The 27,543-nt window shown below is 54.6% G+C and overlaps 1 protein-coding gene and 2 non-coding genes across 4 annotated transcripts; all 3 read left to right on the top strand.

Annotated features, from left to right (window-relative positions):
• The first annotated feature begins 35 nt into the window (after positions 1 to 35).
• Positions 36 to 21,289, top strand: LYAR (Ly1 antibody reactive). Of its 2 annotated transcripts, XM_075544541.1 has the most exons (9): positions 36 to 166; positions 8,640 to 8,817; positions 11,561 to 11,675; positions 14,909 to 15,016; positions 15,100 to 15,183; positions 17,399 to 17,801; positions 18,029 to 18,100; positions 19,918 to 20,003; positions 20,970 to 21,289. In XM_075544541.1, exons 2-9 carry the CDS (start codon positions 8,696 to 8,698, stop codon positions 21,102 to 21,104), a joined length of 1,125 nt encoding a protein of 374 aa, XP_075400656.1. In that variant the 5' UTR covers positions 36 to 166; positions 8,640 to 8,695; the 3' UTR covers positions 21,105 to 21,289. The 2 variants fall into 2 exon arrangements, with proteins under 2 accessions (XP_075400656.1, XP_075400657.1); XM_075544542.1 differs by lacking the exon at positions 36 to 166 and having other exon boundaries at positions 8,758 to 8,817; positions 11,561 to 11,631.
• On the top strand, positions 12,065 to 12,144 carry LOC142444203 (small nucleolar RNA U2-19). The gene has a single exon (XR_012783857.1). It is a non-coding gene; the product is annotated as a small nucleolar RNA U2-19 (small nucleolar RNA).
• On the top strand, positions 12,314 to 12,386 carry LOC142444202 (small nucleolar RNA U2-30). Its single transcript, XR_012783856.1, has one exon. It is a non-coding gene; the product is annotated as a small nucleolar RNA U2-30 (small nucleolar RNA).
• Positions 21,290 to 27,543: the final 6,254 nt, after the last annotated feature.

Raw genomic sequence — 27,543 nt, 5'->3', positions numbered from 1 at the left:
CTTCCGCTGCGGCTTCCGCGCAGGCGCACTGGGGCGCTCGGCGGCGGCGGGAAGGTGCGTTCTTCGCTGGGGAGCCAGGCGGGAGGTGGCGGCTGCGCGGCTGGCGGCGGCGATCCCACGTGCTCCCGGCGGCCGGTTGAAACCGTTGGCGGGCGGCGGCCGAGAGGTAAGGGGACGAGAGCCCAGGGGCCGGCCGAGGCGGTTGAGGTTCAGGGGAGCGGAGTGTAGGCGCGGCACGGCTGTCGGCTGCCTTCCATTGATCAGGGGCGACCGCGCCGGGCGCTTGCACCCCTGGGAGCGCGGGGCACGCGATGCGTTCAGGTCTCACTCGTGCCGCAGAGCGAGCGTGGCTATTCGGAGCTTTCGCTGTTCGGCACATGGCGCTACAGGGCAGATCCCTTGTGCACCCACAAGCACTTCACTCCCGCTTTGGAGGCGGGATGCCGCGTTTTGAGGAGGCGCCCAGCGCAGGGCAGGCAGCTGGAGTGGGTTTGCTGCACGTGGGGGACCAGGCCCTGCTCCCCTCGGGGTCTTGGGAAACTTGGCCTCGAAGTAGCCTGGGGGAGCTTGCTGGCAGAGAGCACGGGGGTTGGAGGACAGCGAAGTAAGTGGATGTCCGACTTGGCGCCTGGTTTATTTCACCGCTTCCCTTGTTAGATTGGGAAATGGGATGCGAGCTCACCTTGCGCGCGCGGAATTACCACCAGTTGAGATGCAAAAACAGCAAAAGGATGTATTTTTGTAGCTCGAGCTAGGACTTCCCTCCCTCCACTGCCCAGCTCTGCGGGGACCCAGCGTCCAAAGGGAATCAGCCCCGAGTTCTTTGTTTTCCAGGCTTTTATAGGGCTAGCGGGCAAGGGGCAGTCCAGGGTTATTATTCTTTAAAGTTATTGGAGAATATTTCTGGTGCCAGTCTTTGCCAGCAGTGACTGGCCAGAAGGGTCGCGTGTGTCCTCCCGATTGGTCTGCCAACAGTGGGTGGTAGTCTGTTGGACAGTGTGTCCCATTGATCAACTCAGGTCAGGCTACATCAGGCAGTGGTTTACATCTGTTCCAGGAACCTTATGCCCTTTTCTAGAACTGAAACTTAGGCCCACCTCAAACTTTGGTTTTCCACAGCCTATTTTAGCCCTAACCCAGTTGAGCTATATTTGTGTCCCCACACCTGCTTCACTGAGCAGGGACTCAATCACAGGCCCTAACTCCCGGGATCAGTACTCAACCTGGGACAGCGCTTGGCACATAGGAGGTGTTTGCATTTTTGTTGGAGAAGGTTTGCCGCCGAAAGCAGTGCACGTGATGGAGGGGCACCACCCTTGTCCTTCAGTGTGCTAACTGGGGATCAGACACCTGTCCCCTAGAACTTCTGCAAGGAGGGGAAGGGGCTTCTGGGGATGCACACTGCAACCCTGTCTACCCCACATTCTGGGATGCAGGCAGGATGATGGGCTCGGCTGCCCTATCCTACAGCCAGAATTCTGCTCCGGGAAAGCTCTTGGGCTGGTCTGGGACCTGTCCCAGCGGGGAACACTCATACCTTAGCTTCGCACTGTCCTCGGAGGTGGAGGGATGACCCATCTTGCAGGTAGACGGGTGTTCTGGGGCATTTAAAAAGAACTCAAAACGGCCACGGAGTCGATGCTAACTCCAAGCGACTGCCCCTGTGAGGTTCAGAGACTGTCAGTCTTCAAGGGAGTAGAAAGCTGGTGGTTTTGAACTGCTGACTTTGCAGTCCTATGCACCCACAGCCCTAACAATAGCTTTAGTAAGGGCCGGAGCAGAATGGCGATATCCTGAAACAGCCACTTGGTGATGGTTCCATTCTGTGTAAATGCCCTGCAGGTTTCCAAAGCAGTGTGGCATCTGACTCATGCCTCCTTAATTTTCTTGAAGCAAGGCCTTTCCCCCTTAAAAAGCTGCTGCCGCCCAGCTGACTGTCCCTCGACACCCACAGAGGAGAGCTGCTCCCGTGGAAGCCATGCATCTCTACCAAAAAAGTAGACCACCTCCCCTTTCTCCCTTTGAGCCCGCTGTGTGGGGCTCGCACCTCCGACCTCCTGGCTGGCAGCTCCATGCTTAACCCAGGGTACCACCTAGACCAGTGGTTCTCAACCTTCCTAATACCGCAACCCTTTCATACAGTTCCTCATGTGCTGGTGACCCCCAGCCATTTCATTACTTTTCTTGCTACTTCATAACTAATTTAGCTGTTAGGAAATGTCTTGTAAATATTTGTTTTCATTGTTACAAATTGGGTGAATCACACAATATGTAATTATATATTGTGAGATATTTATTTCTAATGACAAGTAAAATTTTGTCTTGAAGCATGATGTAGCATGGATCACAGTCTTCACTCCGGGTACTTGTCTATGGAGGGTACTTGTCTGGACGGACCCACCCGGAGAATAGAGGACCGGTGTCTTGGTTCCTAAGACCATCGGAAATATGTGTTCCAATGGTCTTAAGCGACCCCTTTGAAAGGGTTGTTCGACCCCCAAAGGGGTTGAGACCCACAGGTTGAAAATTGCTGACTTTGGGCTTCTTGTCCTCAGATATAAACCCAAACCCAAGTTGGCTGACTCGTGGGGACGCTGTAGGAGAAATGGAACAACTTCATTTTTGCCCCACAGACTAGAGGGCCTGAGCCACTAACCTTGCTGTTTTCAGCCCAGGGCCCCTCGTCCTCATTAAGAGGCTCTGGTTACCTGTTGTGCTGTGACCCGAAAGGTCAACCGCCCAACCCATAACCACTCCATCACCAGGACTCCTGGTCCTGGTAGCTCCGACACTCGGGCATTATTACAGCTGGGCTCACCCTGTCTACGGAGCAGTGACTGGAGTTGAAGGCAGTGGAGAGCTTGAGCTTGCCCTCCTCCCAAGGGCCTGTGGGAGAATGCAGCCCTCGGGCTGGGGCATCCTCAGAGCCGGTTCCTCACAGGGTGACAAAACTCCTTACTGTCTGTCATTAGCCCACTGAGCAGGTACGGCAGCGTCCCATCCTCCCATCTCATGAAGTTGAGTGGAAAAACCCAGAGGAAGGCACCCGGCTGACTCCCTGTGCCCTTTCCCCATCTTGCTCTCAGACTCAAATATCTAACCGGGAACTCTTGCTACAAAGTGTTTTTTCCAAGTTCAAGTCCAAATCCTCTCTTGGGTCGATGTTTGCTCAGGGAGCAGCTCAGTCCCTGGGGGCGGCCTGTTTTGCAGCCACGTTGTCAACACGCCTGGCTTCCCTCAGTTGTTAAGCTCTGCTTGTCACCGTCCCTCTAGGCCAGCAGTTCTCAACCTTAATGCTGTGACCCTTTCATACAGTTCCTCGTGTTGTGGAGACCCCCAACCATAAAATTATTTTCATTGCTACTTCATCACTGTCATTTTGTGACGAATCAGGCGACCCTGTGAAAGGGTTGTTCGATCCCCAACACCTAACCCAGGATGCCATCAGGGCCTCCTGTAGTCCGTCTATAGCTCATGGTTATTAGTGAGAGAGGAGGAAGATGACGGGTAAGGCTTTCTACTCCCCATCGAGGTTTCCAGCCTTGGGAACCCAAAGGAGGTTCTTCTACTCTGTCCTGTCGGGTTGCTGTGAGTCACAATCAACTCAATGGCAGTTAGTTTTTTGGTTTGGGTTTTATTATTATTATTAGCAAAAATATGATAGTTTATGTCTGGTCTTGGCACAAGGAACTCCGGGCATTTTGAGTCCGGCGCCTCCATCTTTACTCTTAAAACTTACCCCTCACCGACCTCCCCTCCTTTTGCTTAACCCCAGGTTCCTGGAACCAGATGTTCGCGGAGTCAGGATGTACTTTGATGATATGCTTACTCAACCCGTCCCTGACCTTTAGATAAGTTTTAACAACTGGTTCTCTTCTGAAACCCCTGTGTGCGCACTCCCCCCAACCCCCAGCGGTGCCTGCCAGAAGGGGGTATAAAAACGCCGCCAGAATTTTCCACTGCACAGCTTCAATAGCTCAATACCCTGAGTTGCTGAACCCACCCGCAAGCTCCTCAATAAAACCTGCTTCTAAAACCTCGTTAATTGGGTCTTTGGTTCTGTTTCGCGTCCAAATAAACTTAATATTTGGTGCCGAAAGCCGGAGGAGGTGTGTGCCCCACCCCCTTCTTTGGGGGTCCCCTGAGAGCCCCCCTCTCTCCCCTAAATCTCCAGGACCTTTAGGCGCAGCGCTTACCTTCAGCGCTCAGGCGTGTTCAAAACCAATCTACAGTCACCCTGGTGAGTGTCTCTCTCTCTCTCTCTCTCTCTCTCTCTCTTTCTCTCTCTCTCTCTCTCTCTCTCTCTCTCTCTCTCTCCCCGGGCTTGGTTTTGGTTCCTCAAGCTCCACCAGAGTCTTCCCGCACGAGACACGGCCGCGCAGGGAATTCTCCTTCCATTGGCCCCAGGGGCCTTAGGGGAGTGATTGTTCTTGAGATGTCTTGCCAAACCCTCTCCCCGTCCTTCACTGCCGTCCCAGCCAGGACTCACTTGGGGACGCCTGGGTGCCTCCTGTCTGGTTTCGCTCACCCAGAAGCCAAAACCTTTCCTCTGCCCATCTTCCACCTCGAGTTCTCTTGTATGTATCCCCTGTCTCATGTGGCCTTTCAACTATTGCCTTAGCATTTATTTTCTGGGCTTCTTACTGCTAACGGGCATCCTAACATTAGGTCTAGCGGCGACTGCCCCCTCAGACTGGACTAATCCTCAAAGGACCAGCCTGGGTCTGTTCTACCTGTGGTTGTGTGTTTTCTGTTTGCGCTTCTTTAGTGCCTGTGAACCTCATTTCTTGAGGATCGAGTTTCTCTCTCTTTCACCATGGGCGCGGGACAATCCAAAATTGACGCATCAAGCCCCCTGGGTTATCTCCTAAAAAGTTTTTCTAGCCTGGGGTACACTCAGACCTTGCGAAAGAAAAAACTTGCTTTTCTTTCCCAAGTTGCCTGGCCCCAGTACCAGCTTGACAACCAGTCACATTGGCCTCCGACTGGCACTTTCGATTTCAACGTTCTACAGGACCTGGACAATTTCTGCAGGAGGACTAGTAAGGATTCTGAAGTCACATATGCGCAGGCTTTTTGGGACTTGCGTTCCCGCCCCGACCTCTGTAGCCATTGTTCCACCCGCCAGATACTGTTAGCGCAATCCTCTCAGCAGAAAAAAAGTCATTCAAACTCCTGAAGAGCCAACTGAGTTCCTCAGCGTGCCGCTCCCTCCTCCGCCCACTGCGCCGTCAGATAGCTCTCTCATACCCGCTCCCACAATCCTCCCACTGCTCTTTGTCCGTTAAGCGAGGTTGCAGGCGTAGAGGGACTCGTTCGAGTCCATGTCCCTTTTTCCTGTCAGAGATAGAGACCCGCCTAAGCTCCTTCTCAGCAGATCCCTCTAAGTTTATTAAAGAATTCACTTACCCAAACGTATGACTTAACCTGGCATGACATCCAAGTGATCCTTGCTTCCACCCTCACCCCCAAGGAACATGTGCGGGTATCTGATGCAAGCTGCCAGTTAGCAGACAAAGACTGCGCTATTGACCCAAATGTCCCCGTGGGGCGCATGCCATTCCACTAGAGGAACCTGGCCGAGGGTCTGACCTCCCCCACAGAAACCTCTTGCTCAGGCACCTCATTAGAGGTCTGGAAACAGTCTCCAACAAGGTTGTCAACTAAGACAAACTGAGAGAAGTTACTCAAAAGGCAGATGAGAACCCTGCTCTCTTTCTTAACCGCCTCCAGGAGGCGCTCACAAAGTACACTCGTTTAGACCCAGGGTCTAAAAGCGGGGCCTCTATTTTGGCCTCTCACTTAATCTCTCAGTCAGCCCCTGACATCAGAAAAAAGCTAACAAAGGCTGAGGAGGGCCCTGAAACCCTCTATATAGGATCTGGTAAAAATGGCATTAAGTTTTCAATGCCCGGGGAGAAACGGCTGAAGCCACTCGCCAGGCGAGGGTCCAACAGATGGTTAGCCTCCATTCCCAAGCCCTGGTAGCAGCCTTAAGACTGGCAGGTAATCCCATCCATTGCCACGCTCCCCAGGGGAGCCAGCGCCTACCACCAGAAGCCTGCTTCAGATGTGGCCGAGATGGCCACTGGGCAAAAGTCTGCTCCAACCCCAAGCCTCCTACCAAGTCCTGCCTGCAATGCAGACAACCGGGCCACTGGAAGTCGGACTGCCTGACCCTAGCTCTGCCCGTAGCCCCGCAAAGCGGAGGCGCCGAGATCCAGGAAACTCCAGACACCAGAGCTGTAAGGTATGGAGCTGCTGGGGTTTATGGACTGAAGAGGCCCTGGCTCCTCTCCGGTAACCCTCGCCGAGCCCAGGGTCACGCTCCAGGTAGCGGGTAAATCCATCTCCTTCTTGGTGGATACGGGGGCTACCTACTCTGTTAGCCCCTCTCACTCGGGCCCTACCTTTCCTTCCAAGATCTCTGTTGTGGGGATTGATGGGTCCCCCTCAATCCCCAGACAGACCCACCCCCTGTTTTGCACATTTGACAAAACTCCATTTTCACACTCCTTTTTGGTTATCCCCTCTTGCCCGGCCCTGTTACTAGGCAAGAGACCTTTTGTCTAAATTAAAAGCTACTATTTCCTTCTCTAACCCCCTAGCCTCCTCTAATCTCCATATGGTCTTGCTTAACAGTTTTAACAACCAGAGCCCCATTGTTTGCACTTCACCACCCCCTACTGCATCGCCAGAGGTATGGGACACCAGTGCCCCCTCTGTCGCCTCCCATCACACCCCGGTATTAATTAAGCTAAAAAATCCTGAAGTTTACGCCAACCCACCACAGTTTTCCAAGACCCACTGACTAGGCCTCAAGCCCATAACAGACACATTATTAGAGCAGGGTCTGCTCACCCCTGTAAATTCACCCTGTAACACCCCTATCTTACCAGTAAAACAACCTAATGGACAATACCGACTCATGCAGGACCTCCGCCTAATTAATGCTGCAGTAGTCCCCATCACCCCTGTAGTCCCTAACCCCTACCCTCTCCTTTCCCGGATCCCTGCACGCACTACCCACTTTACTGTCCTGGATCTCAAGGATGCTTTTTTTTTTTTTTTTTTTTTTACCATTCCTATACACCCAGACTCTCAGTTTCTGTTTGCATTCATGTGGCATGATCCTGTTACAGACTTAGCGCAACAACTGTCCTGGCCCGTCCTCCCACAGGGTTTCCGGGACTCCCCCCACCTTTTTGGACAGGCTCTCGCCAAAGATTTGTTAGAGTCCCTTGCTTCGGTCCGTCATATTACAATATGTAGATGGCTTACTGTTATGTTCCCCCTCTGAATGTGATAATGTGTCCTCCGCCACTACTCTTAAACGTCCTGAACTCCAAGGGCTACAAAGTCTCTCCCTCCAAGACTCAAATAGCGCTAACCGAAGTCACATACCTTGGCCTATCTATCACCCCTACCCACCGGGCAATCACATATGACAGGATCAAGGCCATACAAGCTCTCCCCGCTCCCTGGTCTGCATCGGAAATCTCGTCTTTTTTAGGTCTAGCAGGATTTTTCAGGCATTGGATCCCTAACTTTTTGCTTCTAGCCAAACCTTTGTACCAGGCAACCAAAGAGTCCCCCGTGGGTCCCCTTACCTCCCCTCAGACTGTACCCCGTGCTTTCCTTCTGTACGTGGATGAAACACAGCAGCTAGCACTGAGTCCTAGTGCAGCCTATAGGCTCCTCTCCCATCCCAGCCGCCTACCTCTCCAAACATTTAGACCCTACTGTTTGCGATGGCCACCGTGTCTTCGGGCTCTTGCAGCCGCTGTTGAATTAACCATTGAAGCTAGGAAAATCAATTTATTACAACCTCTCACCGTTTCTCCACCCATCGCCTCGCTGACCTTATGTCTCAACAGACTCTTCCCCATTTGGGACCCTCTCGTATTCAACTGTACCATTTACTTTTCCCAGAAGACCCCTCAATAACTCTATCTCATTGTGGATTGCTCAACCCAGCTACTCTCCTCCCTGCTCCAATACAGACCCCCACACACACACTCACTCATGTATGGAGGTTATTCACACTTTTCAGTCTCCCCTACCTGATCTCACAGATCAACCCCTGCTGGGCGCTGAAATCACCCTGGTTGTAGACGGAAGCTCTTTACCAAACAATTCTGGAAGCCGACGAGCAGTCTATGCAGTAGTAATGCTTTCCAAGGCGGTAGAGGCAGCCCGCTTCCCTCAGGCACCACCTCTCAACAGGCAGAATTAGTCGCTCTCACCCGGGCCCTCACCCTATCTAAGGGACGAGTTTACTTAACACACAAAAGGTCTTCCACGTCGAAAGCTAGCCTGGTTGTGCGCCCGTGTGACTTGACCTCTCTGGTCCTGGTTTGCCCTGTCTCGACTGGGCAGTCCAGCTGGTCCTCACAGTCGTGTTGAGAATAGGACCAGCTCAGACAAAGCAGACCTTCGGGCCAGCTGCCGCCCGTCCCTGCTGGGCTGAGCGCTGACTCACCTGGATGGCTCTCACCTGCTTCGCCTTTGCCAGGTGAAGTTGTCTTCAGGTGGAATTGGGTGTGGTTGCCAAGTTGGCTGTCGGGGTGGTGGATCCTGACAGGGTGGTGCAGCTGGCTGTGGCCATTGTCACAGTCTCGACCCCTCTTCTCCCTCAGGACAAGGCCGGAAGCCAGGGTTGGAGCGAGGCTGCAGAGCCCCCACCCAGCTCATCATGGTGTTTTTCACCTGCGACGCCTGCGGCGAGTCGGTGAAGAAGGGGCAGGTGGAGAAGCACGTGGGCATCTGCAGGAGCTGCCAGTGCCTGTCTTGCATGGACTGCGGCAAAGATTTCTGGTGAGCCAAAGGGGCACGGCAGGTGGCCCCCAGAGCCTACAAAGGCAGGGGTGTTTGAGGAGGTTGGTTAAAAAGGCCTTCTGTGGTCCTCTTGTTAAAATGGGTGTGACTCTTTAAAAGGCGCTTTAAAAAACGATTTCCTTTGTCTGGAAAACTTCAAGAGAAGAAAAGGGGGTGTAGAAGAGCCCCAGTGGCGCAGTGGCTAAAGCTCTCGGCTGCTAATGGCAAGGTCGGGGGCCTTCTGGCCTGCGTGCTCTGCAGGAGAAAGGACTTGGCCGTATGCCCGTCTTCCTAAGAGGACAGTTTTGGAAGCCCCTGGGGCAGTCCTGCTCGGTCACCTCGGGTGCCTGCGAGTTCAGTGGACTCCACAGCAGACAGGAGATGCTGTCCCAGTGGAAGCATTGACCAAAAGGGGAAACAGGCTCCAGGGAGACGGCTGTCTAGGCAAGCAGAGCATTTGATCAGTTGGGGCCTGCACAGCCCTCTGGTTGCCAAGGTTACCAAGCCCAGACATTAGAGTAAAAGAGGGCTACAGTGCTGAATAGGTGTTGTCCTTGCTCAAAGATAACAGACTCCTAAACCCAAAAACCTATCTGCTGTGCCCAACCAAACCCAGAGCCTGCGGGGGGCGGGGGGGGGGGGTCTGACAGTGACCCTGGGTAAGGTGGCAGAGAGGAGCACACGGCCCCACCTTTCTCCTGAAAAGCAGCGTGCTGATACTCCCCCACTGTTCTCGAGGCCATCCTGACTCAGCTGGGCCCTGCAGGACAGAGCAAAACTGCCTCTGAGGGTGCCCCGGGCCACCCAGCCTCATCCTGCTGCCACGTGGAGCAGGTGGTGGATGTGAACTGCTGTCTCTGCCCCCGCAGCCCGGCACCCCAACTGCAGCACCACCAGGGTGAGAGATTTCATGGAGAAGAGGTGCTGGGTCCTCCCAGGAAGGTGGAGGTGGACCTGGGAGTGAAGCGTCTGCACCCGGCCTGGCGAGGTGACTGACTGCTTCCACCGAGGGCACAGATGGGTCTGGGATCCCTTGCAGAGGGCTCACCTGCAAAGGAGCTCTGGGGGTGTGGCAGGCTCCACACTGAGCTGCTAACCACAGGTCAGCAGTTCCATCCCACCAGGGTGAGGCCGCCTCCTCCTGCAGTGAGTTTAGAGTCTCGGACCCTCTCCCACCCCCCACTGCTCTGTGGTTTCCTGTTACGCTGCTGCTCCCAGGGGCTGCATCGGGCCCCGTGTCGCCCTTTGGGGTTTGGGCGATGCCTGTGAGTGCTCATTTAAAGCCATTCCGGGCCCTTAGGTTTTCATTCTCGTGGCCAATGGCATTGTGGGTTAAGCATCGGGCTGCTAACTACTGGGTTGGCGGGTGAAACCCACCAGCCGCTCCATGGGATAAAGATGAGCCTGCTTGGACCCGTAAAGATTTACCACCCTGAGACCCTGTGCCCAGGCGTTAGTCAGAATTGCCTCCATGGCGGCCTGCGTCGTGCGGGCGAAAGCTTGGCCCCCGAGTGGGCTCAAAGAACAGCTGTGTGGACGGTGCCGGGCCGGCTGTGTTCCCTCCTGCTGCGCCGCGCGCTGGCCCCGGCAGCACACCAGCAAAGACGGGCAGCCGGTCTGGTTCCCCGAGGAGCCCAGAGACCCAGAAGCTTTCATGAGAGAGGGCGCCCTTTTTCTCAGAGCTCCCAGACTGGGGCCTTTGGGGCGGCCTGTCATGGGCTCTTCTGACTACTGCCTGGTGCACATCTTTGGAACGTAGAGCGTGACCGCCCGGCAACAGAATTCTCCCCTTCAGCACACCTTCCCTCACTGTGAGCACAAACAATGCTGAAGTAAACTGGAAGAAGTCTGTGTCTATCTGATTGGCGGCTGCCCATCTTTCCCGGAGCAGAAAGCCTCATCTTGCTCCCAAGGAGCTGCTGGTGGTTTCGAACTGCTGACCTGTCCACCAGGGGCTCCTGTGGTTGACGACATTCTATATTATAATATGGGTGGTGGGGTTTGCTGCTGATGGATGTCGAAGGAGGAGGTGGGTGGTTGTGATGAGAGGGTCTAAGCCCGGCCCATGGTTTCCGTGGGCAGCTCAGGCCTTGTGGGTCAGTGCTGCCCACTGGGCTCCCACTCCTGGGCCCCGAGGATGCACAACAGCGAAACTGCCTGGCCCTGCGCCAGCGTCACAATTGCCCTTCCGTGTGAACCAGGATGGCAGCCACTGTGTCAGTCCATCCCGTTGAGGGCCTTCCTCTGCACGCACCGCCCTCTACCCAGCATGGGGTCTCCAGGGACTGGTCTCTCCTGACAGTGTGTCCAAAGTACCCGAGACGAAGTCCTGCCATCCTCGCCTCGGGGGCACTCTAGCCGTACTTCTTCCAAGACAGTACCTGGCCCAGTCAGTCCCCTTTACCAGCACGTCATTCGAAAGCACTGATTTTTCTGTGGTCTTCCTTCATGTCCAGCTCTCACAGCCATAGGAGGCACCAGAGAATACCATGGCTTGTGTCAGGCGTACTGAGTCCTCACAGGAACATTCTGTGACAGATCTTGTTCAGAAAATGTCCCCAATGAAATGCCCTTGATCTCGACCACAGCTTCCATGAGCGATGACTGTGGTTCCACGCAGGCGGGATGCTTGCTCCTTCCTCCTCCGTAGAGCCGAGCCACGGGGGCTGGGGGAGCGGCCTGCTCGCTGGCAGTGGGCAGCGCCCGGGGCCTGTGTAACGTGTGCCTGCCTCTCCCTCCCCAGGGGCGACGACTATAAAGGCCACGTGAAGTGCATCAGCGAAGACCAGAAGTATGGGGGCCGAGGCTATGAAGGTAAAGCCCACAAAGGCGATATTAAGCAACAGGCGTGGATTCAGGTAAAGTCATCAGGTAGCTTCTGGCCCTGCCCCCCCACCCTGTCGGGAAGCCTCGGGGATGAAGTGTACAGGTGCGGAAAGGTCCGGGAGACCGCCCTTCTCGGCACAGACTGAGCCTGAGCAGTCGGGAAACAGGTCAGCAGCCAGTCTGGTGGGTGCCTGACACCCGGGCAGGCCGCATAGCCTCCCTTTGATCCGAGTGTTGCTGCTGGGGTCTGGAGACCCTGTCACTAGCTCTCCAGGGGCTGGGCAACAAGGGTGGGCCCTCCTGACCTCCCTCTGCTTCTGGTGACAGTGGGGGTCAGGGTTGGGACCACATTGGTTATGCATCACACCTGTGTCTGGTTAAGGATGTCCACGTTCTCTGAGACCTGCTCTTACCAGAGCCGGGTCCGTGATGAAACTGGGCCAAATCTGAGTTTCAGGGACCAGCTGATCTACCTGACATGTGATCTCAATTGTTCCGGGATGCGATGGAATGTAGAGTAACTAGAACACGTGTGTGTGTGTGTGTGTGTGTGTGTGTGTGTGTGCTGCGATGGAATGTAGAGTAAATAGAACGTGTGTGTGGGGTCTGTCTCCAGTCATGCGCAATGTGTGTATGTGTGTCTATTGTCTGTCTGTCTCCAATCAGTCGTGCGCAATGATGAACAAGTTTTACCCTTGACCTTTATACTAACCATGAAGGTTCCTACACTTGACCTGAGCGCAAATACAAAACAGCCAAGACCATTCCGAAGTTCTGAGCCATTTTCTCTGGAGCGCAGTACACAAGATGAAACCCCAGCCCTGTTTGGATCTGTCCACGCAAACACAGACCGATCCAGCCACCTCTGGTGTGGCCTCCAGTGACGTTGCGGATGGACCTGGGCATGCCCACCCTTTCTGATCCGCTCCTCCCGCTGTCACAGCCTTGGCATCCCTGCCTAGGTCCCCCTCTGGTCTTTCTCGCTGCTTTGTCACTGGGTCCTCCTGCAACTTACCGCTCTGGCGGGGAACCTTTGCTGCCAGGGGGGCCATTGGGTATTTACATGGTCTGTGGGCCCCGGTGGCTTAGTGGGTTTAGCATAGAACTGCTCGTGGCAAGGCCAGCAGTTTGAAACCAGCAGCCACCCCAGGGGTGGTCTCCCCGGGCTGGTTGGGGAAGCTCCCATGAAGCGTGTTGGGACATTCTACACTGCCCTTGGGTCCCAATGAGACAATGGAATTGATGGCAGTGAGTTTGGAATTTGCGTTTTTCTAGGCTTGAAAAACCGAGCCTGCTGTGTTTGGTCACACATTTAAGGAACTCACCCCTCGTGGTGGGTGTAGATCTTGTGACCTTCCCCTCTCCCACCCTAGAGCTCGTGGTTTAGAAGAACATATGCTCAAAGCGGACTTTGTGTTCTGCTAAAGATGGTGGGTTTCAGGATAACTTCAGGAGTTTGGGGCTTCGGGTTGAAGACAGGGGGTTTTAGTGTTACTGCTTTTGTGTTCTGGGGCAGTCTTCACTCACCCTCCTACTCGATACCTTCTGCTTAAAGCAATTCTGACAGGCCTTTGTTTTATTGTGAACCTACGTATAGTTTTCCTCCATGTTAATTTGTGCCCTGGGTGGAGGCTTATGGAGCAGATCTGTTTCCATCATTCAGCAATGGCCGTCACCGACTCCACTTCCTCACCGTGCTTCCTGTTTCCAGTCCTCCTTTCCTTACCCTCCTGAGCGTTGTTCCAGGGTACACACTGCCCTTTGGCCTCAAGTGGTGATCCTTCTAAGGCAAGTGGCGGATTCCGCTCCAAGGGACTCCTCCCCACGGAGACCTACCTGTTGTTTGGCTGAAAACTTGGTCCTGGGGTGAGGCCATCTCCAGACCAGAAGGAGACAGGCGCAGAGTATCTGCCAGTGTCTGTCTAACCATGAAGGATTAGCTGATTTTTAAGAAAAACATGATTTGGGGTTTTATTCCACATTTTCCTCCCCTTCCATCCCAGGCCCTCCAGTGTGATCCCTCTCAGAGCCGGGCACCATCTAGTTCTTCCCGTCTCATAGCTGTGGAGACTGGAGTTGGCACTGCCGTGTGTCCCCTGGTCTCCATGTCTCTCCTTGCCTCCAGCTGTGGAGAGACCAGCTGTGGCACCTTAGATGGCCACACAGGAACTTCTAAGACTAGTCTCATCTAAGTAAGTCAAGCAGTGTCCTTGTGAGTTGGGCTATGCCAGTTGGTCCTGGTGTTCCCCGCGCCAGGCCCAGCCATCATTTGCTCAAGGTGTTTGGTTACATCTAAGAAATGCGTGTAAAATTTCCCTGTGTGCCTCATCCCTTTCAGGGATAGATAGATAGATAGACAGACACACGCTGTTATAGTTAGGTGCCATTAGGTCGGCTCTGACCCATAGCAGCCTGTGCACAACAGAAGAGAACACTGCCTGGTCCTGCACCATCCTCCCAACTGTGCCCATGGCCGAGCTCATTGCCGCAGCCATTGTGTCGATGCTTCCCGCTGCGGGCTTTCCTCTTTGTCTGGTCCCAGGGTGCACCCCGCTCTCCCTCCCAGGCCTCTGGGGCATGCTGTCTGTCCAGGCATCTACAGTAGATGCCCACCATGGCAGGATTACTACCACTTGCCTCTGCTGCCTTTGACTGGCAAACCTCCCTGTCCCTGTCCGTGGCCCGCCCGTGAACCCGGGGTTTTACGTTAAATGTGTCTCAGCTTTCACTTGCGTGTGATTCCCATCCTGGACAGTCGCGTAGTTGCGTCCTGGTAAGTAGAGCTGTATGGCCATCACCACAGTCCGTTTGAGAGCATGCTCTTCATCCTCGACCTCATCTGTATTTGCTCCCCGTGACCCCCACGCCCCAAGGAACCAGTGAGCCAGTTACTGGCTCCATAGATTGACCTACCCTGGACTTGATAGACAGGAAATCATAGCGATAGCAAAATAAAGCAAAACACCTTGATTGAAAAGAAAGCGGGAAACCGTGAAAACTCAAACATGTTTAAAGTGCATCGAAAGGGAGATGGCATGATGACTTGTTCAATTTGAATCAAACTGTGTCTGCAGTAATCCGCTTTCCAAAGCATTCTGTGTACGCTGTATCCCGCCCCCTCCTTGCGTGTTTTTAAGGACAAGACAGCATGCTAAAGTCTCGGCGTGAGACGTGGGCCACAGTGGCGCCCTGCTCCGCTGTTGGGCTCTTTGGACCTCCAGGGCCCGTCGTTTATCATTTGTGCTCTCTGCTTCTTTCTTCCTAGAAAGTTAATGAGTCGATGAAAAGACCCAGCGTCAGTCCCAAAGTGAGGGAGCTTCTCGGACAGATTAGTGGCTTTGATAACATCCCGAGGAAAAAGGCAAAATTTCAGGTGTGTGTGGTGCTCCCATCCCGGGTGGCAGATGAGTGGCTGGCTGGCTGTTAGTGACAGCTGCCCTTCCTGTGCCCTGGCAGAACTGGATGAAGAACAGCTTAAAGATTCACAACACCATGCTCCTGGAGCAGGTGTGGGATATCTTCGCCGAAGCATCCATGAACGTAAGTACAGCCTTAGCTGTGGTGGGGCCTAGTGTGCTGCCCGCCAGGATGGGGACACCTGGTTCTCGGAGGTCACCGTGCCCTCCTGGTGCCACGAGCCTCTCTCTGGCTCCAGGGACAGGATGGGCAGGTGGGAGGCACTCCTGAATTATTCCCTGCTGGGTTTGACACTCGGCCTTGCTGTCTGCAGCCCCAGTGCCCAACCACCGCTCCTGCAGGGCTCCTGCCATGAGCAGGCCATGCCAAGTGGACCTATGCTGTCCCTGCCAGGGTATCATTACACGCCCAGACCCTGTGCAGCCAGGGTGCCCTCAGGAACATGGGCTTGGTGCTTGATCCCCCAGTTCCTCAGTTCGTTTTCTTGGGGTGTGGGGAAGTGTGGGTAATGGCATTTATCTGTTTATTCAATATGCAGCCTGCTGGGTGGCTCAGCCCATTCACACACAACTACCTGCCTAAAGGGTTGGCATTTTGAATCCACCCACAGGCATCTGGCCATCTGCTTCCAAAGTCAGGCTTAACCCCGTCTGGAGCAGTTCTGCTCTGTGCACGTGGGGTCTCCGTGAGCCGCTCTCCCATCTTCCTTCCTGAGGAGCATCCTGGGTGTATTCCAGGGCAGCCATGGGGCTGGGCAGAACTGCCCCTGTGGGTTTCCTTGACTGCTTTTCCCAGGAATTGAAAGCCTCGTCGTTCTCCTATATAGCAGGCTAGTGGTTTCGAACTGCTGACCTTGCAGTTAGCACCGCTACACCACCAGGGCTCCTTGGCAGAGCATAGCACTGCAGTGTTCTTGGCCAGCACCTCACTGCAAATGCCTTGATTCTTCTGTGGCCATTCAGTGCCCAGCTCTCATGCATTTGAGGAGATTGAAACTCCATGACTGGTCAGGCGCCCCCGAGTCCTCAAAGGGACATCTTCGGTGTCCTTCGTAATCCCAGATTGGGGTTTTGACTGGCGGTCCGTTCTCATCCCGTTGGCAGGAGTTGATTGGCTGTCGAGGGAATCACTGGGGCGGCCACTTTGAGAATATCCCCGCTCGGGAACCTTGCCATCATTCACACTGCCCTTTACGGGACGCCTGCTTTGACAGGTTGTTTCCATGGTGTGACTGAGACCTGAAGGATGGAAATTGCTCCTAGTTCAACTGCAGGGTGTCTTTAAAAATGGAAGGTGAGGCGTGTCTTCCATTGCTCTGATCAGTGACCGAGGAAGAGTTAGCGCCATCAGCCAAGGTTGTGGGCCCGCTGAGCCCTGTGCGGGTGACCATCGACTGAGCACACTCGGCCCTCCGAGCTTAGGGTTGTCAGCTAAGTAAGTGCTTAAGCATCTGCAGTATCAAGATGCCTCACGCCCTTGCCGGTGACCTCCCATCTCCCTCTCCAGGGCACTGAGGCCTGATTGAGGGGCAGGCAGTTCAGCAGTTTCCTAGGTTGCTCTAAGTCTTCCCTTGGAAAGAACTGGCGTGAGGATACCAGGGGATTCCCAGGCAGGGAGTGGGGCTGGGCTCTGCAGGGGTGGGTTTCTGTGGGGTCTGGGAGCCTCTTAACAGACAGATGCCGAGAGGGAGAAAGCAGAGGTGGGTTCCTCTATTTCTAGCCGATTCGCAACTGACTTTCCTTCCTGTGGGGAGGCTTTGGGTCCCAGTGCCGCTGAGCCGGCTTGTGCGGACCTGACAGACTAGCAAGAAAGGCCTGGTGAGCTGCTTCTGCTCCCCCAGGTCAGTGGGGACGGTGCAGGGAGGCATCGCTTTCCTCCTTCACCCACCCCTGAGAGTGGCCGTTGCACCGTGGTGGCTGTGCAGGACCGCTAACAGGCCAGCTACGCCTGCGTCGGGCTCCCTGGACCTGAGCAGCCTCAGAAACCGGCTGGCCGGCTCGTGCCTGTCACGGTCACTGTTGTCAGAGCCAGCACGAGGGCAGTGAGTGATTAGGCACAAGGGGTGCAGGGGAACACGTAGTGGTGATCTCTGTGTTCTGCCCGGGACCGCCCCCCTGCCACCGAAGAGGGGGCTGTCCCATCGACACAGCCAAGAGAACACGCTGTGGGGCCGTGGCGGTCTCTACAGCCCTCCTGTCTGATTGGTGCACTGGGCACGCGCTGGGCAGGTGGGGGGTCAGAGGTGGGGGAGGGCGCTGGCGGGCTGGCAGGCAGTGAGTGGCCGTGGCGTGGCAGGACCCCACCCTGATGCGCGTGCTCGGCTCGCTTTGGAAACCAGGACCCCCCTGGCGCGCAGCCACCGAAGCAGCCCCTGAACCAGGTGGCCCAGCCGTGCGCCGAGGTCTCGGGCAGGTCGCCCCCCGAGAGCCCGGCAGAGCCGGCCGAGGCGGCGAAGAAGAACAAGCGGGAGAGGAAGGAGGAGCGGCAGAAGGGCCGGAAGAAGGAGAAGAAGGAGCTGAAAGTGGAGGCGCAGGAAAACGCCGGGCGCCGGAAGCCGAAGCGCGCGCAGGGGCAGGAGGACGGCGCCGGGGCCGAGGCGCCCGCCACCAACGGCGTGGCCCCCGGGAAGAAGGCCAAGAAGAAGCGGGAGCGAGCCCAGGGCCCCGGGGAGGGGGCCGCCAGCGGGGCCGGGGGGCCGCGCGAGCACTCGGCCGGGAAGCGGAAGCGGAAGCACTCGGAAGGTGTGTGGCTGGGCGGGCGGGGGAGGGGGCCTCCTGGCCTGGAGCCTCGGGAGGGCAGAGCGCGCACAGGCTCAGGCTCCGGGCCCGCAAGTGGCCCGTGCAGGGCAGGCAGGGGCTTCTCGGCACCCACTCCCCTCCCCACCCCACCCGCCGTGGTGCCCAAGGGGACCCTGGTGCGGGCTGGATGCCATCCTAACTGACTTAGAAACTTGTGCCCGACCGCTCAGGGGAAGCCGATTGTAAGAAGAAAAAGATGAAGCTGCCCGAGCCCCCGGAGCAAGAGGTCACCCCCGTGAAAGGTATGGCCCACCCTCCTGCGCGGCGGCGGGGCTCTGGGTCCGGTGCTGCTGTCACGGACCCTTTCCCGTGGAAGGTGGTCCCCGCGCCTACCGCCGGCCTTCGAATCTAGTTGCTCATCTTGGAGCAGCGCGCGCTTGTCTTGTCGATTTCTGAGCAGGTTTGGTGGCAATATGTGGGACACATATGTCCCAGGTGGACTGGTGGCGGAGTGAGTGGTACGTGGGGCTGTGCTGGCATCTTCAGGATCTAGCAATGACACAGGCCCCCACCGGGTGGCAGCAGGTGGTTTGGCTGCTTCCTGTAGGTGAAGAGGGTTCAGCGCTGTTGAACCAGCCTCTGAGATACCTGGAGGGGCAGGGCTGGGAACAGGGCTCTGACCCTATTACTACCTGTGTGGGTCAAGCTCCAACCCGAACTCACTGTCACTAAGTTGATGCCAACTCAGTGATGCCTACAGGACGGGGCATAACAGTCCCTGGGTTTCCAGACTGTAACTGCAGCTTCCAGGAGTAGAAAGGCCCATCTTTCTCCCTCGGAGCGGCTGGTGGTTTCAAACTGCTGACCTTGAGGATAGCCGCTCGACATGTAGCCTTTTAGCCCGCTGCCAGGGCTCCTGTGTGGGTGAGCACCTCCAGTTCTGCCAGGTTCTTCTGCCTCCGTTCTCCCTTAAAGCCTCTCGGGGGAGCCGGGGGCAGCCTGGGTGCTGGGGCTGCAGTGGAGCTATTTTTCTAGAAGAATCCTGCCTTGCCAGGTGAGCTGCTTCCCTTCCTGGTGGTTGGGCTTGGAGGAGCAGGCCATGCGAGCTCTCCACCTGTCTCACCAGCATTTCTGGATCGCTGACCCGCTCTGCCATGGCGTCAGCTCCGGCCCATCACGGCCCCCCTGCCATCCTCGCCTTTGCTGGGCTGCCAGGCTATCTCCGTGAGGGTCATCCTCTCTGGCTGGCCCCGACTTCACCTCGCCAGCGGACAGGCTTGGTGAACAGACATCCCAGGGAACCAGCACCGTGTTATTCTACTGTCCCAAGGTCTTGAGCCAGTCTTCTCTCCCCTAAGCTCTGTGCCCAGGAGGCCAGCGAGAGGCGCCTGCCAGCATTCTCCAGGGGCTGCTGCTTGTGCTCTGTAAGAGCTGGCGTCCTGGGACGGCGAGAAAGCTGGCGCACTCAGCAGTGAATGGAAAGGCTGGAGGCCCAGGTCCACACAGAGCGGCCCTGGTGGGGGGGTGGCGGCCTTTCCTGGTTTGGTCGTTATCTGTGGGTCCTCCGGCTCACTTCAGGTCAGGCTCTCTTCGGCTCCCCGCCCTGCTCCCTGCGTCGAAACGCCCCACGGCCTCGGTGAAGGTGCAGCACTTATGGGGGAGCACAGGTCTCTGGCAGGAGTTGGTCGCGTGCTGGGACTTGGGTGATTACTGATGCTTGATTCCAACTCCATAAGCAGTTACAGTCTCAGAAACCCGCAGGGGCAGTTCTGCCCTGTCCTACAGCGTTGCTACTGACTCACAGTATTGACTCGGTGGCAGCGGTTGGGTTTGGCGTGGCTCCTAGTAAGCGCTGGCACCCTCACCTGTGGCTGGCTCTCCTGGGCCACCCGCACTCCGAAGGGTGGTCCAGCAGCACGGAAGAGGGGCCACGTCCCTGGGCCATGTGCCTGGCCTGTTAGCGAGCTGGACCTCCAGGATGAGACCAGCAGGTCTGCTGCCGAGGCTGGCCTCGGTCGGTGTGTGGACCCCTGTGGACGGCCATGCAGAAGCAGAGTCATTAGGTGGGTGGATAGGACTGCATGTCCAAGCGCCTGACCTGCTTTCCTTGCTGTGGCAGGTAAATTCAACTGGAAGGGGACTATTAAAGCAGTTCTCAAACAAGCCCCAGACAATGAGATCGCCGTCAAGAAGCTCAAGAAGAAGGTATGGCGTCTGGACCTGCCCCCGCTCCCTCCTGGTGTTCAGATGCTTTAGTCGTACCTGACGCACTGGGTGGTGGCAGTGTGTGTGCGTGGAAGGGAATAAGTGTGTCTGAATGTGTGATGGGGATGTGCGAGTTGGGGGTCTGTGAATGAGTATAAGCAGGTGGATGAGAGTGTTGTGAGAATGTCGGGGTTGGTGAGCGAGTGGGAGTATGGACATGTGTGGATGAGTATGTTGTGTGTGTTGAGTATACGTGTGTCTTCCTTGGTGATTGTATATCTGCCCCCAGTAGCCCCTGGGGTTCCTGTGGGAAGAGCATTGCATAAAATCCCATCGTATTTGATCGACCAGGGGGCGGGTGGCTCCAACATTTTGGAGTGGCTTATAAATTTTGTTAAGAAAAGCCCACTGCCACAGTCATGGTGACTTTGCAGGACAGAGTAGATCTCCTCCTGAAGATTTCTGAGACGGCAAATCCTCACAGAAGCAGCCAGCCTCGTCTTTCTCACAGACCAGCTAGTGGGTTTGAACCACCGACCTTGTAGCCCAGTGCTCACCCACAGCGCCCTCAGGGCCCCTTTGTGTGAAGACTGGCTTCCATCTGACTTCCTCAGGCAGGAGTGTTGTCCATGCAAGGCTGTGTTGTGCTTAGCCTCGCACTCACGCAACTTTCCCAGCGCCCCATTTACCACCCCCCTCCCTCTCGTTTCTGTCTCTCCTCGTTTTTAAAGATGGGGACCCTGGTGGCACTGTTGGATAAGCATTGGACTGCTACCCACAAGGTCAGTAGTTCAAAACCACCAGTTGCTCTGGAAGAAAGATGAGGCTATCGGCTCCTGTTAAGATTCAAAGCCTGGGAAGCAGCAGTACATGACCAGACCCAGCCAGATGGCCGTGGGTCACCCGCGGCGGCGGCGTCCCCGAGTCCGTGCCCTGGGCCTCTCTGACGTCTGTCTTCTCTGGCAGGTGCTGGCCCAGTACTACAGCGTGGCGAGCGAGCAGCACAGGTCAGAAGAGGAGCTGCTGGTCATTTTCAACAAGAAAATCAGCAAGAACCCTGCCTTCAGGGTGCTGAAGGACAAGGTCAAGCTTCTGAAGTGAACACGTTCACATTCCAGAGAGGAGCCCTGCTGGTCGCCCTGCCTCCCTCACCAGTTAGGAGGCGTGATGGATTCTCATGGCCCACCATTTGCTTCCCCAAACTGTATTTTTTAAGTTAAAGAAGATATATATGTGTGTATATTTTTGGTAGAACTTTTATGAGAGAATAAAATATATTCTTGTCCACAGTGTGAGGGGCGTGCTGGTCAAACTTACTGTGAGCTGCCATCGTGTGGAATGAGCAGCCCCGTGGTGTAGCAGGTTGGCCGCGTCTGGGGCTGCTAAGTGCAGGGCCAGCAGCCGCCCACAGATGGGGCTTCCTCCCCTTGACGAGTGAGAGGCACAGAAGCCCACAAGGCGTTCCACTGTGCACCTGGAGGGTCGCTGGGGTCGGAACCAGCTCGGGAGCAGTGACTGTGGTTTAGTCTGGTTGGAGGTGTGACAGCACCGAAGTGGTGGTTCCTCCAAGTCCACCTGCTGGTGACCGTCGCTGTCACGTCAGATAAGAACCCAGTCGAGGATTACCTCAAGCTGGGAAGTGGCGGTCGTGCCGGGCAGCTGGCCCCAGCGGAAGGATGACGTCGTCTCGGGTACACAGCCACCGTCCTTGGGACTCAGCGCAACTCGATCTCTTCCGCTTCTGTCTGAGTTAGAAAGCAGTGAAGACACGGGGGGTTGGAGGGGTGGAGAACCCATGTGCTGGTGGAAAGGTTTCTTTGTGTTCTTTGGTCTTACCCGCTTACACAGGCTCGCTGTTAGATACACCCCTGCTTGACTGGTCCACCTTGTAATTGCCGAGGAAGTACATGCCTGTCAAGGTCGGCCGGCGCTCAGAGGGTCAGGCCATTGTGGGCCCACAGAGGTGGTATTGTGAGGCGCTGACACCCTAGCTTCCCCGAGGCTCAGGGGGCCCGGGGTCATCCTCAGGTTTCCCCACCGCCCGTCAAAGGAAGGTAATAAGGAATAAACGCTGGCTGCTTCCAGCATTGCTCTGGGCCCTGGGCATCGCACCGAGTGATGGTAACGATAATGCCAGGGGGGCGTCTCGGCCCATGATGAGCTATGCAGAGGTATCAGATGGCCAGTGGACGACGGCCTCCTCCCTCCTCCCACGTTTCAGAAACGAGTGAAGGTGCTGGCATTTTTCTCCATGGGCAGGTGTCTGTACATGATTCTGTCTCACGTGTGAGCTTGCGTTGGCTGAAGGCTCCCGAGCAGAGCATCAGCCTCACACTAAACATTTCACACACACACGTACTGCCGCCCTCCGCGTGCCCCCACTGCCGCGCCTCCTCTGTCTCTGTTCCTCTTTTCCTGGTGGTAAAACGCTGCCCTCTGGGCCTGGAAGGGCTGGTTATTCGAACAAGGGGGTGAGTTCAGGTCCTGGGCTGAAGGGTGACTGAGGGCCGTAGGCTGGCAGCACCCACATGCATTTCTGAAGCCCCTTGGTGCTTTTGAGTGGATTCTGACAGGCTGCTGGCTGTGTCAGAGCGGCGCAAGGTCAATGGGTCAAGTTCACTGGCTGCTTGGAGGGAGGCTGTGTGCTCTGGTAAAGGCTTCTCAACTCCAAGGCCTTTCTGACTCCTAGGGACCCTGTGGGACAGGGTAGCGCTGCTCTGTGGGTTTCCCAGACCCTGTCTTCTCAGGAGCAGCTGGTGGCTTCGGACTTTTGGCCTTGAGGGGAGCAACTCAATGTGCAACAACTGCACCCTCTGAAAGCATGTGTGTTTATCTAATTTTATTTGTATTTGATATATATGTATAGCGGGACAGTGCAAAAACAGGAAGACACTCAAGCAGGAGAGCCACAGGGGCTACAGCAATGAACTCAAATGTCCACAGTTGTGAGGGTCTTGCTCTGTTGTCCATCAGGTCTCCAGGAGTCAGCTGACTGGACAGCCCCTCAACCACAGGCCTATAGACCAGCAGTTCTCAACCTGTGGGTCTCGACCCCTTTGGGGGTCAAACGACCCTTTCACAGGAGCCGCCTAAGACCATCGGAAAACACATATTTCATAATATATAATTATATATTGTATTGTGATTAATCACCATGCTTTAATTATGTTCCATTTGTAACAATGAAAGTACATCCTGCAGATCAGATATTTACATGACGATTCATAACAGCAAAATGACAGAAGTAGCAGTGAAAATAATTTTGTGGTTGGGGGGGTCACCACAACATGAGGAACTGTATGCAAGGGTCATGGCATCGGGAAGGTTGAGAACCACTGCACTAGAGACTGAGTTGAAGTCAACTCCCTCCATGGCGGCAGGTTTTATAAGACAGTAGAACTGTTCACAGGACTTCCGCGGCCATCGTCTTCACGGGCACAGACGGACAGCCTCCTCTGCCGTGGAGGTTGAAATGGCCAACTGTTGAGTTAGCAACAGCATCTGCCCACTGCGCCTCCCGGGCTGTACTCCTGGCACTTAAGGGACTCAAGTTTGGCTGTGAACACATTGTGACAGCAGTTGGCTCTTGTTTTGTTTCGTTTGTCCATCTCCCATGATGCTCCACAAAGCGCCCGCTCCGCTCTGCGGAGCCAGGTTGGAGACCCACTGGCCTCCAGCCTGCCCACTGCTGGTCAGTGAAAAAGAGGAAGACCCTCACCAAGAGGCCTACAACAGTGGTGTCTGACCTGACAACAATTGTGAGGCCAGTGCAGTGCTTCTGTTGTCCACGGGATGGCTGTGGGTGGGAACTGATAACAGTACCTTGACAACAGCACCTAGAAAGAACAGTACAACCTAACAGAGGACGCCTGGCTCTCAGGAAGAATAACATCTGAGATCTTAGCGGCGTGTCTTGAGACATCAACTAAGTCCACATGGAAGACGCATGCCAGCCTGGGTGACCCAAGGATTGTAAATATTGAAATCCAAATCCAGGGATCCACATGTGACCGCCTCCCTGGGAGAGGGACGGCAGAGAAGGGGGCGAAGGGAGACTCCGGATAGAGCAAGATATGACAAAATAACGATGTATAAATTACCAAGGGTACATGAGGGAGGGGGGAATGGGGAGGGAGGGGAAAAAAAGAGGACCTGATGCAAAGGACTTAAGTGGAGAGCAAATGCTTTGAGAATGATTGGGGTGGGGAATGTATGGATGTGCTTTATACAACTGATGTATGTATATGTATGGATTGTGATAAGAGTTGTATGAGTCCCTAATAAAATGTAAAAAAAGAAAAGGGGGAAAAAAAAGAAAGAAAGAAAAGAAAATGATTAGGGCAAAGAATGTACAGATGTGCTTTACACAATTGATGTATGTATATGTATGGACTGTGATAAGAGTTGTATGAGCCCCTAATAAAACATTAAAAAAAAAAAAAAGAAATACAAATCCACCTGGTTTGCAGAAGGCTCTGGATGCCAGTGGAAACCCAAATCTACTTGCAGGGCCCCCACATATACTAAGCCTCCCGTGAACCCCCTCTGGCTGTAGTCGAGGGCTGTGAACAGCCTTGTTATCAGAGCACAGGGAAGTCAATATGGCAGATGTCGTTATGTGAGAATGTAATAGTCTATCGTTTGAGCTCCCTTTTTTAAGTTGTTTTCATTTTCAATATATCCTGTTTGCTTTTTGACTAGTGTTTCGTGTAGTCACTCTTCCTTTTTAAAAAAATTGTTTGCTTCCTCTTTGTGTTTTGTATGAGTTTCCATATATGAAAGCCAGGCTAGATAAATCTATAGGGACAAACCGGGTTAGTAATTACGTAAGGACATGGTGGGAGAGGATGGGGGTGGCGGGGGCGGATAGGGAGCTAACACTATGATGGTGGTGATTGCACACATGGTTATATGATTGAATGGTTACATTGTATATTAATGTGAAGTATAGCCCAATAACACTCTTAAAAGAGAGAGAAGGAAGTCAACTTGTGTCTGTTTAGGGGACATTGGGACAGACTCAACCACAGCTAACACCAATCCACTGCTGAACCTTAGAGCAATGGACCATTTGACATCGAAAGGCCGGCATCTGCCCACGGGCCAACTTCAGAAACAAGCTCACTGCCATCGTGTGACCCTCTAGGGCAGGGTAGAACTGCCCTCTTTAGGGCCGCAGAAAGCCTTCTCTGTCCCCGTGGAGCCGCTAGTGGTCTCAAACTGCTGACCTTGTGGTTAGTAGCCAAAGGTGTGACCCACTATGCCCCCAGGGCTCCTTAGGACAGGGTCAGGTCGTTAGAAAAGCAGGGATGGAAACAGGAAATGGGGGAAGGGATGTGACTTGGAGGGGATGCTATGGAGGAGCTGAAACAACGTGTCTGATCACTGACTGGAAAACAGATGGTCTGCTCCGCACACCTGCACAACGAGAAGTTGTGTTTTGTGCTTTGAATTACAACCAAAAGCACCACCCATCGTTGGTGGGGAGGAGAGTGGTACTTCCTTGGCCTTTCCAGAGCTTGTTTGCAGATTGCTATCAAGAGCCTTACAAAGGCCCAGCTTCCTGCATGGACAAAGGTCCAGAACGGAGAGACCATCCGGGTTCTGCAGGCAGGTGGACACTGATGACATCGCCTGGTCGCATCACGAGAGAGACTCTCTGCTTGGTTGCCAGCTCCCTTTGGGAATGACGGGCAGGAATCCAAGCCACATAGCCTGACATATCCCGAGCGATTCCCAGGGTTTTTTGTTTGGTTGGTTTTTGTTTTCTGATAAGGGCTTCTCTTCATTAATGTCCTCGCGGTCAGGGGCGGGTCCACGAGTCAGTCTGCAAACAGCATTGGCTCAGTAAACCAGACTCGTGGGTGTGGAGCTGTGTTGATCTACTAGTCTGTAGAGCATACTTTCACAAGGGTTGCACCCTGCCTTGGACTGCAGACTAGTAAGTAAACACAACCAAGCCCGTGCCCACCTCTCCTAAGTGGGTAAGCCAGCCCTGGGATTACCATGGCCCACTGCTCCCTCGAAGGTTAGCCTTGTCCTCCGTTTCAGCCTCCATCTGTTGACCAAGGATGTGAATAGGCTTGTCCTCGGACAGAATGCAGCGGCTTCCCCAAGTTGGTTCTGCCCCATGGCCCGACAGAACGAGACACTGCCCAGTCCTGGGCCATCCTCACAATGGTTCCTATGCCTGAGCCCGTGCTTGCAGCCTCTGGGTCAGTCTATCTTGTTGCGGCCTCCCTCTTTCTCACTGTCCTTCTGCCTCGTTCTCAACATGCCCAAGCAGGCTGTCCTTCTCCAGAGACTGCTCTCTCCTGGCAACACGTCCAAAGCATGCCCAGAGCACCCTCTAAGTAGCACCCTAGCTGCACTGCAGATCTCATTGGGTGAACACCTCACAGGGGCTCCTTGGTTTTCTCTTTGGACCCATTTTTTACCTTGCTCTAGTTTCAACTACTTTCTGCTATCTTTTGGATTGAGGGTTTTATTATTTTGTCGTTGTTGGATTGTCTTTTAAATCATTTTCTCTCTAGAAAAAGCAGGTTAGGTAAATCTATGGAGACAGCAGCTAAATTCATCTAGTTCTTTTTGGACAGTGGTTCTCAACCTTCCTAATGCTGCGACTCTTTCACAGTTCCTCATGTGGTGGTGACCCCCCAACCATAAAGTTATTTTCACTGCTACTTCATCACTGTGATGAATCGGGCAACTCCTGTGAAAGGGTTGTTCGACCCCCAAAGGGGTCGCGATCCACAGGTTGAGAACCGCTGCTTTAGGGTTCTGATGGTGTCATGGTTACACACGGCTGCGTACCTCAAAGTGTGCGGTTGAAAACGACCAGCTGCTCCAAGGGAGAGAGACTTGACTTTCTGCTCCCAGGAAGAGTTGCAGCCTCAGAAACTTCCCACAGGGGCAGTTCCACTCTGTCCCATAGGGTAGCTGTGAGCCGGACTAACTCGATGACTGGTGGTGCGTGGTCATAGCAGGAGAGGTTGGGGGAGGTGCGGAGCTAATCGACGGTCGCAAGGATGAGGCAAAGGTCTTAACGTTGATGGTGGTGATTGAAAACTTCCTTACTCTAGCTAAACCTTTAACTTGCACGTGAGTTATATGTCAATCAAACTGGTAAAGTGTGTTTGCATTTGTTAAAGATCTGGACTCACCTCACTCTCAGGGCCACCAAGTCAGTCCCAACTCCCAGAGACCCGATGAGACGGGGTGAAAACAGTGAGTTTTCCAGGCTGGGGCTCATACAACTCTTATCACAATCCATACATCCACCATGTCAAGCACATTTGTACATTTGTTGCCATCATCATTCTCAAAACATTTTCTTTCTACTTGAGCCCTTGGTATCAGCTCATTTTTCCCTTCCCTCCCTTCCTCCCTTATGAGCCCTTGATAATTTATAAATGATTATTTTTTTCATGTCTTACACTGACCAATGTCTCCCTTCACCCACTGGGAGGGGGTTACAGATAGATCATTGTGATCGGTTCCCCTTTCTCCCCCACCTTCCCCTTACCCTCTGGTATGGCTA

Source organism: Tenrec ecaudatus, chromosome 3, assembly GCF_050624435.1.
Source record: "Tenrec ecaudatus isolate mTenEca1 chromosome 3, mTenEca1.hap1, whole genome shotgun sequence".
Classification (NCBI taxonomy): Eukaryota; Metazoa; Chordata; class Mammalia; order Afrosoricida; family Tenrecidae; genus Tenrec; species Tenrec ecaudatus.
This window is presented reverse-complemented; position numbering and strand designations above follow the sequence as displayed.

Coding starts and splice junctions, on each gene's coding strand:
- LYAR (XM_075544541.1), top strand. CDS start 8,696: ATGGTGTTTTTCACCTGCGACGCCTGCGGCGAGTCGGTGAAGAAGGGG. Junction 8,818..11,560: donor GACTGCGGCAAAGATTTCTG/GTGAGCCAAAGG, acceptor CTCCCTCCCCAG/GGGCGACGACTATAAAGGCC. Junction 18,101..19,917: donor AGAGGTCACCCCCGTGAAAG/GTATGGCCCACC, acceptor TTGCTGTGGCAG/GTAAATTCAACTGGAAGGGG.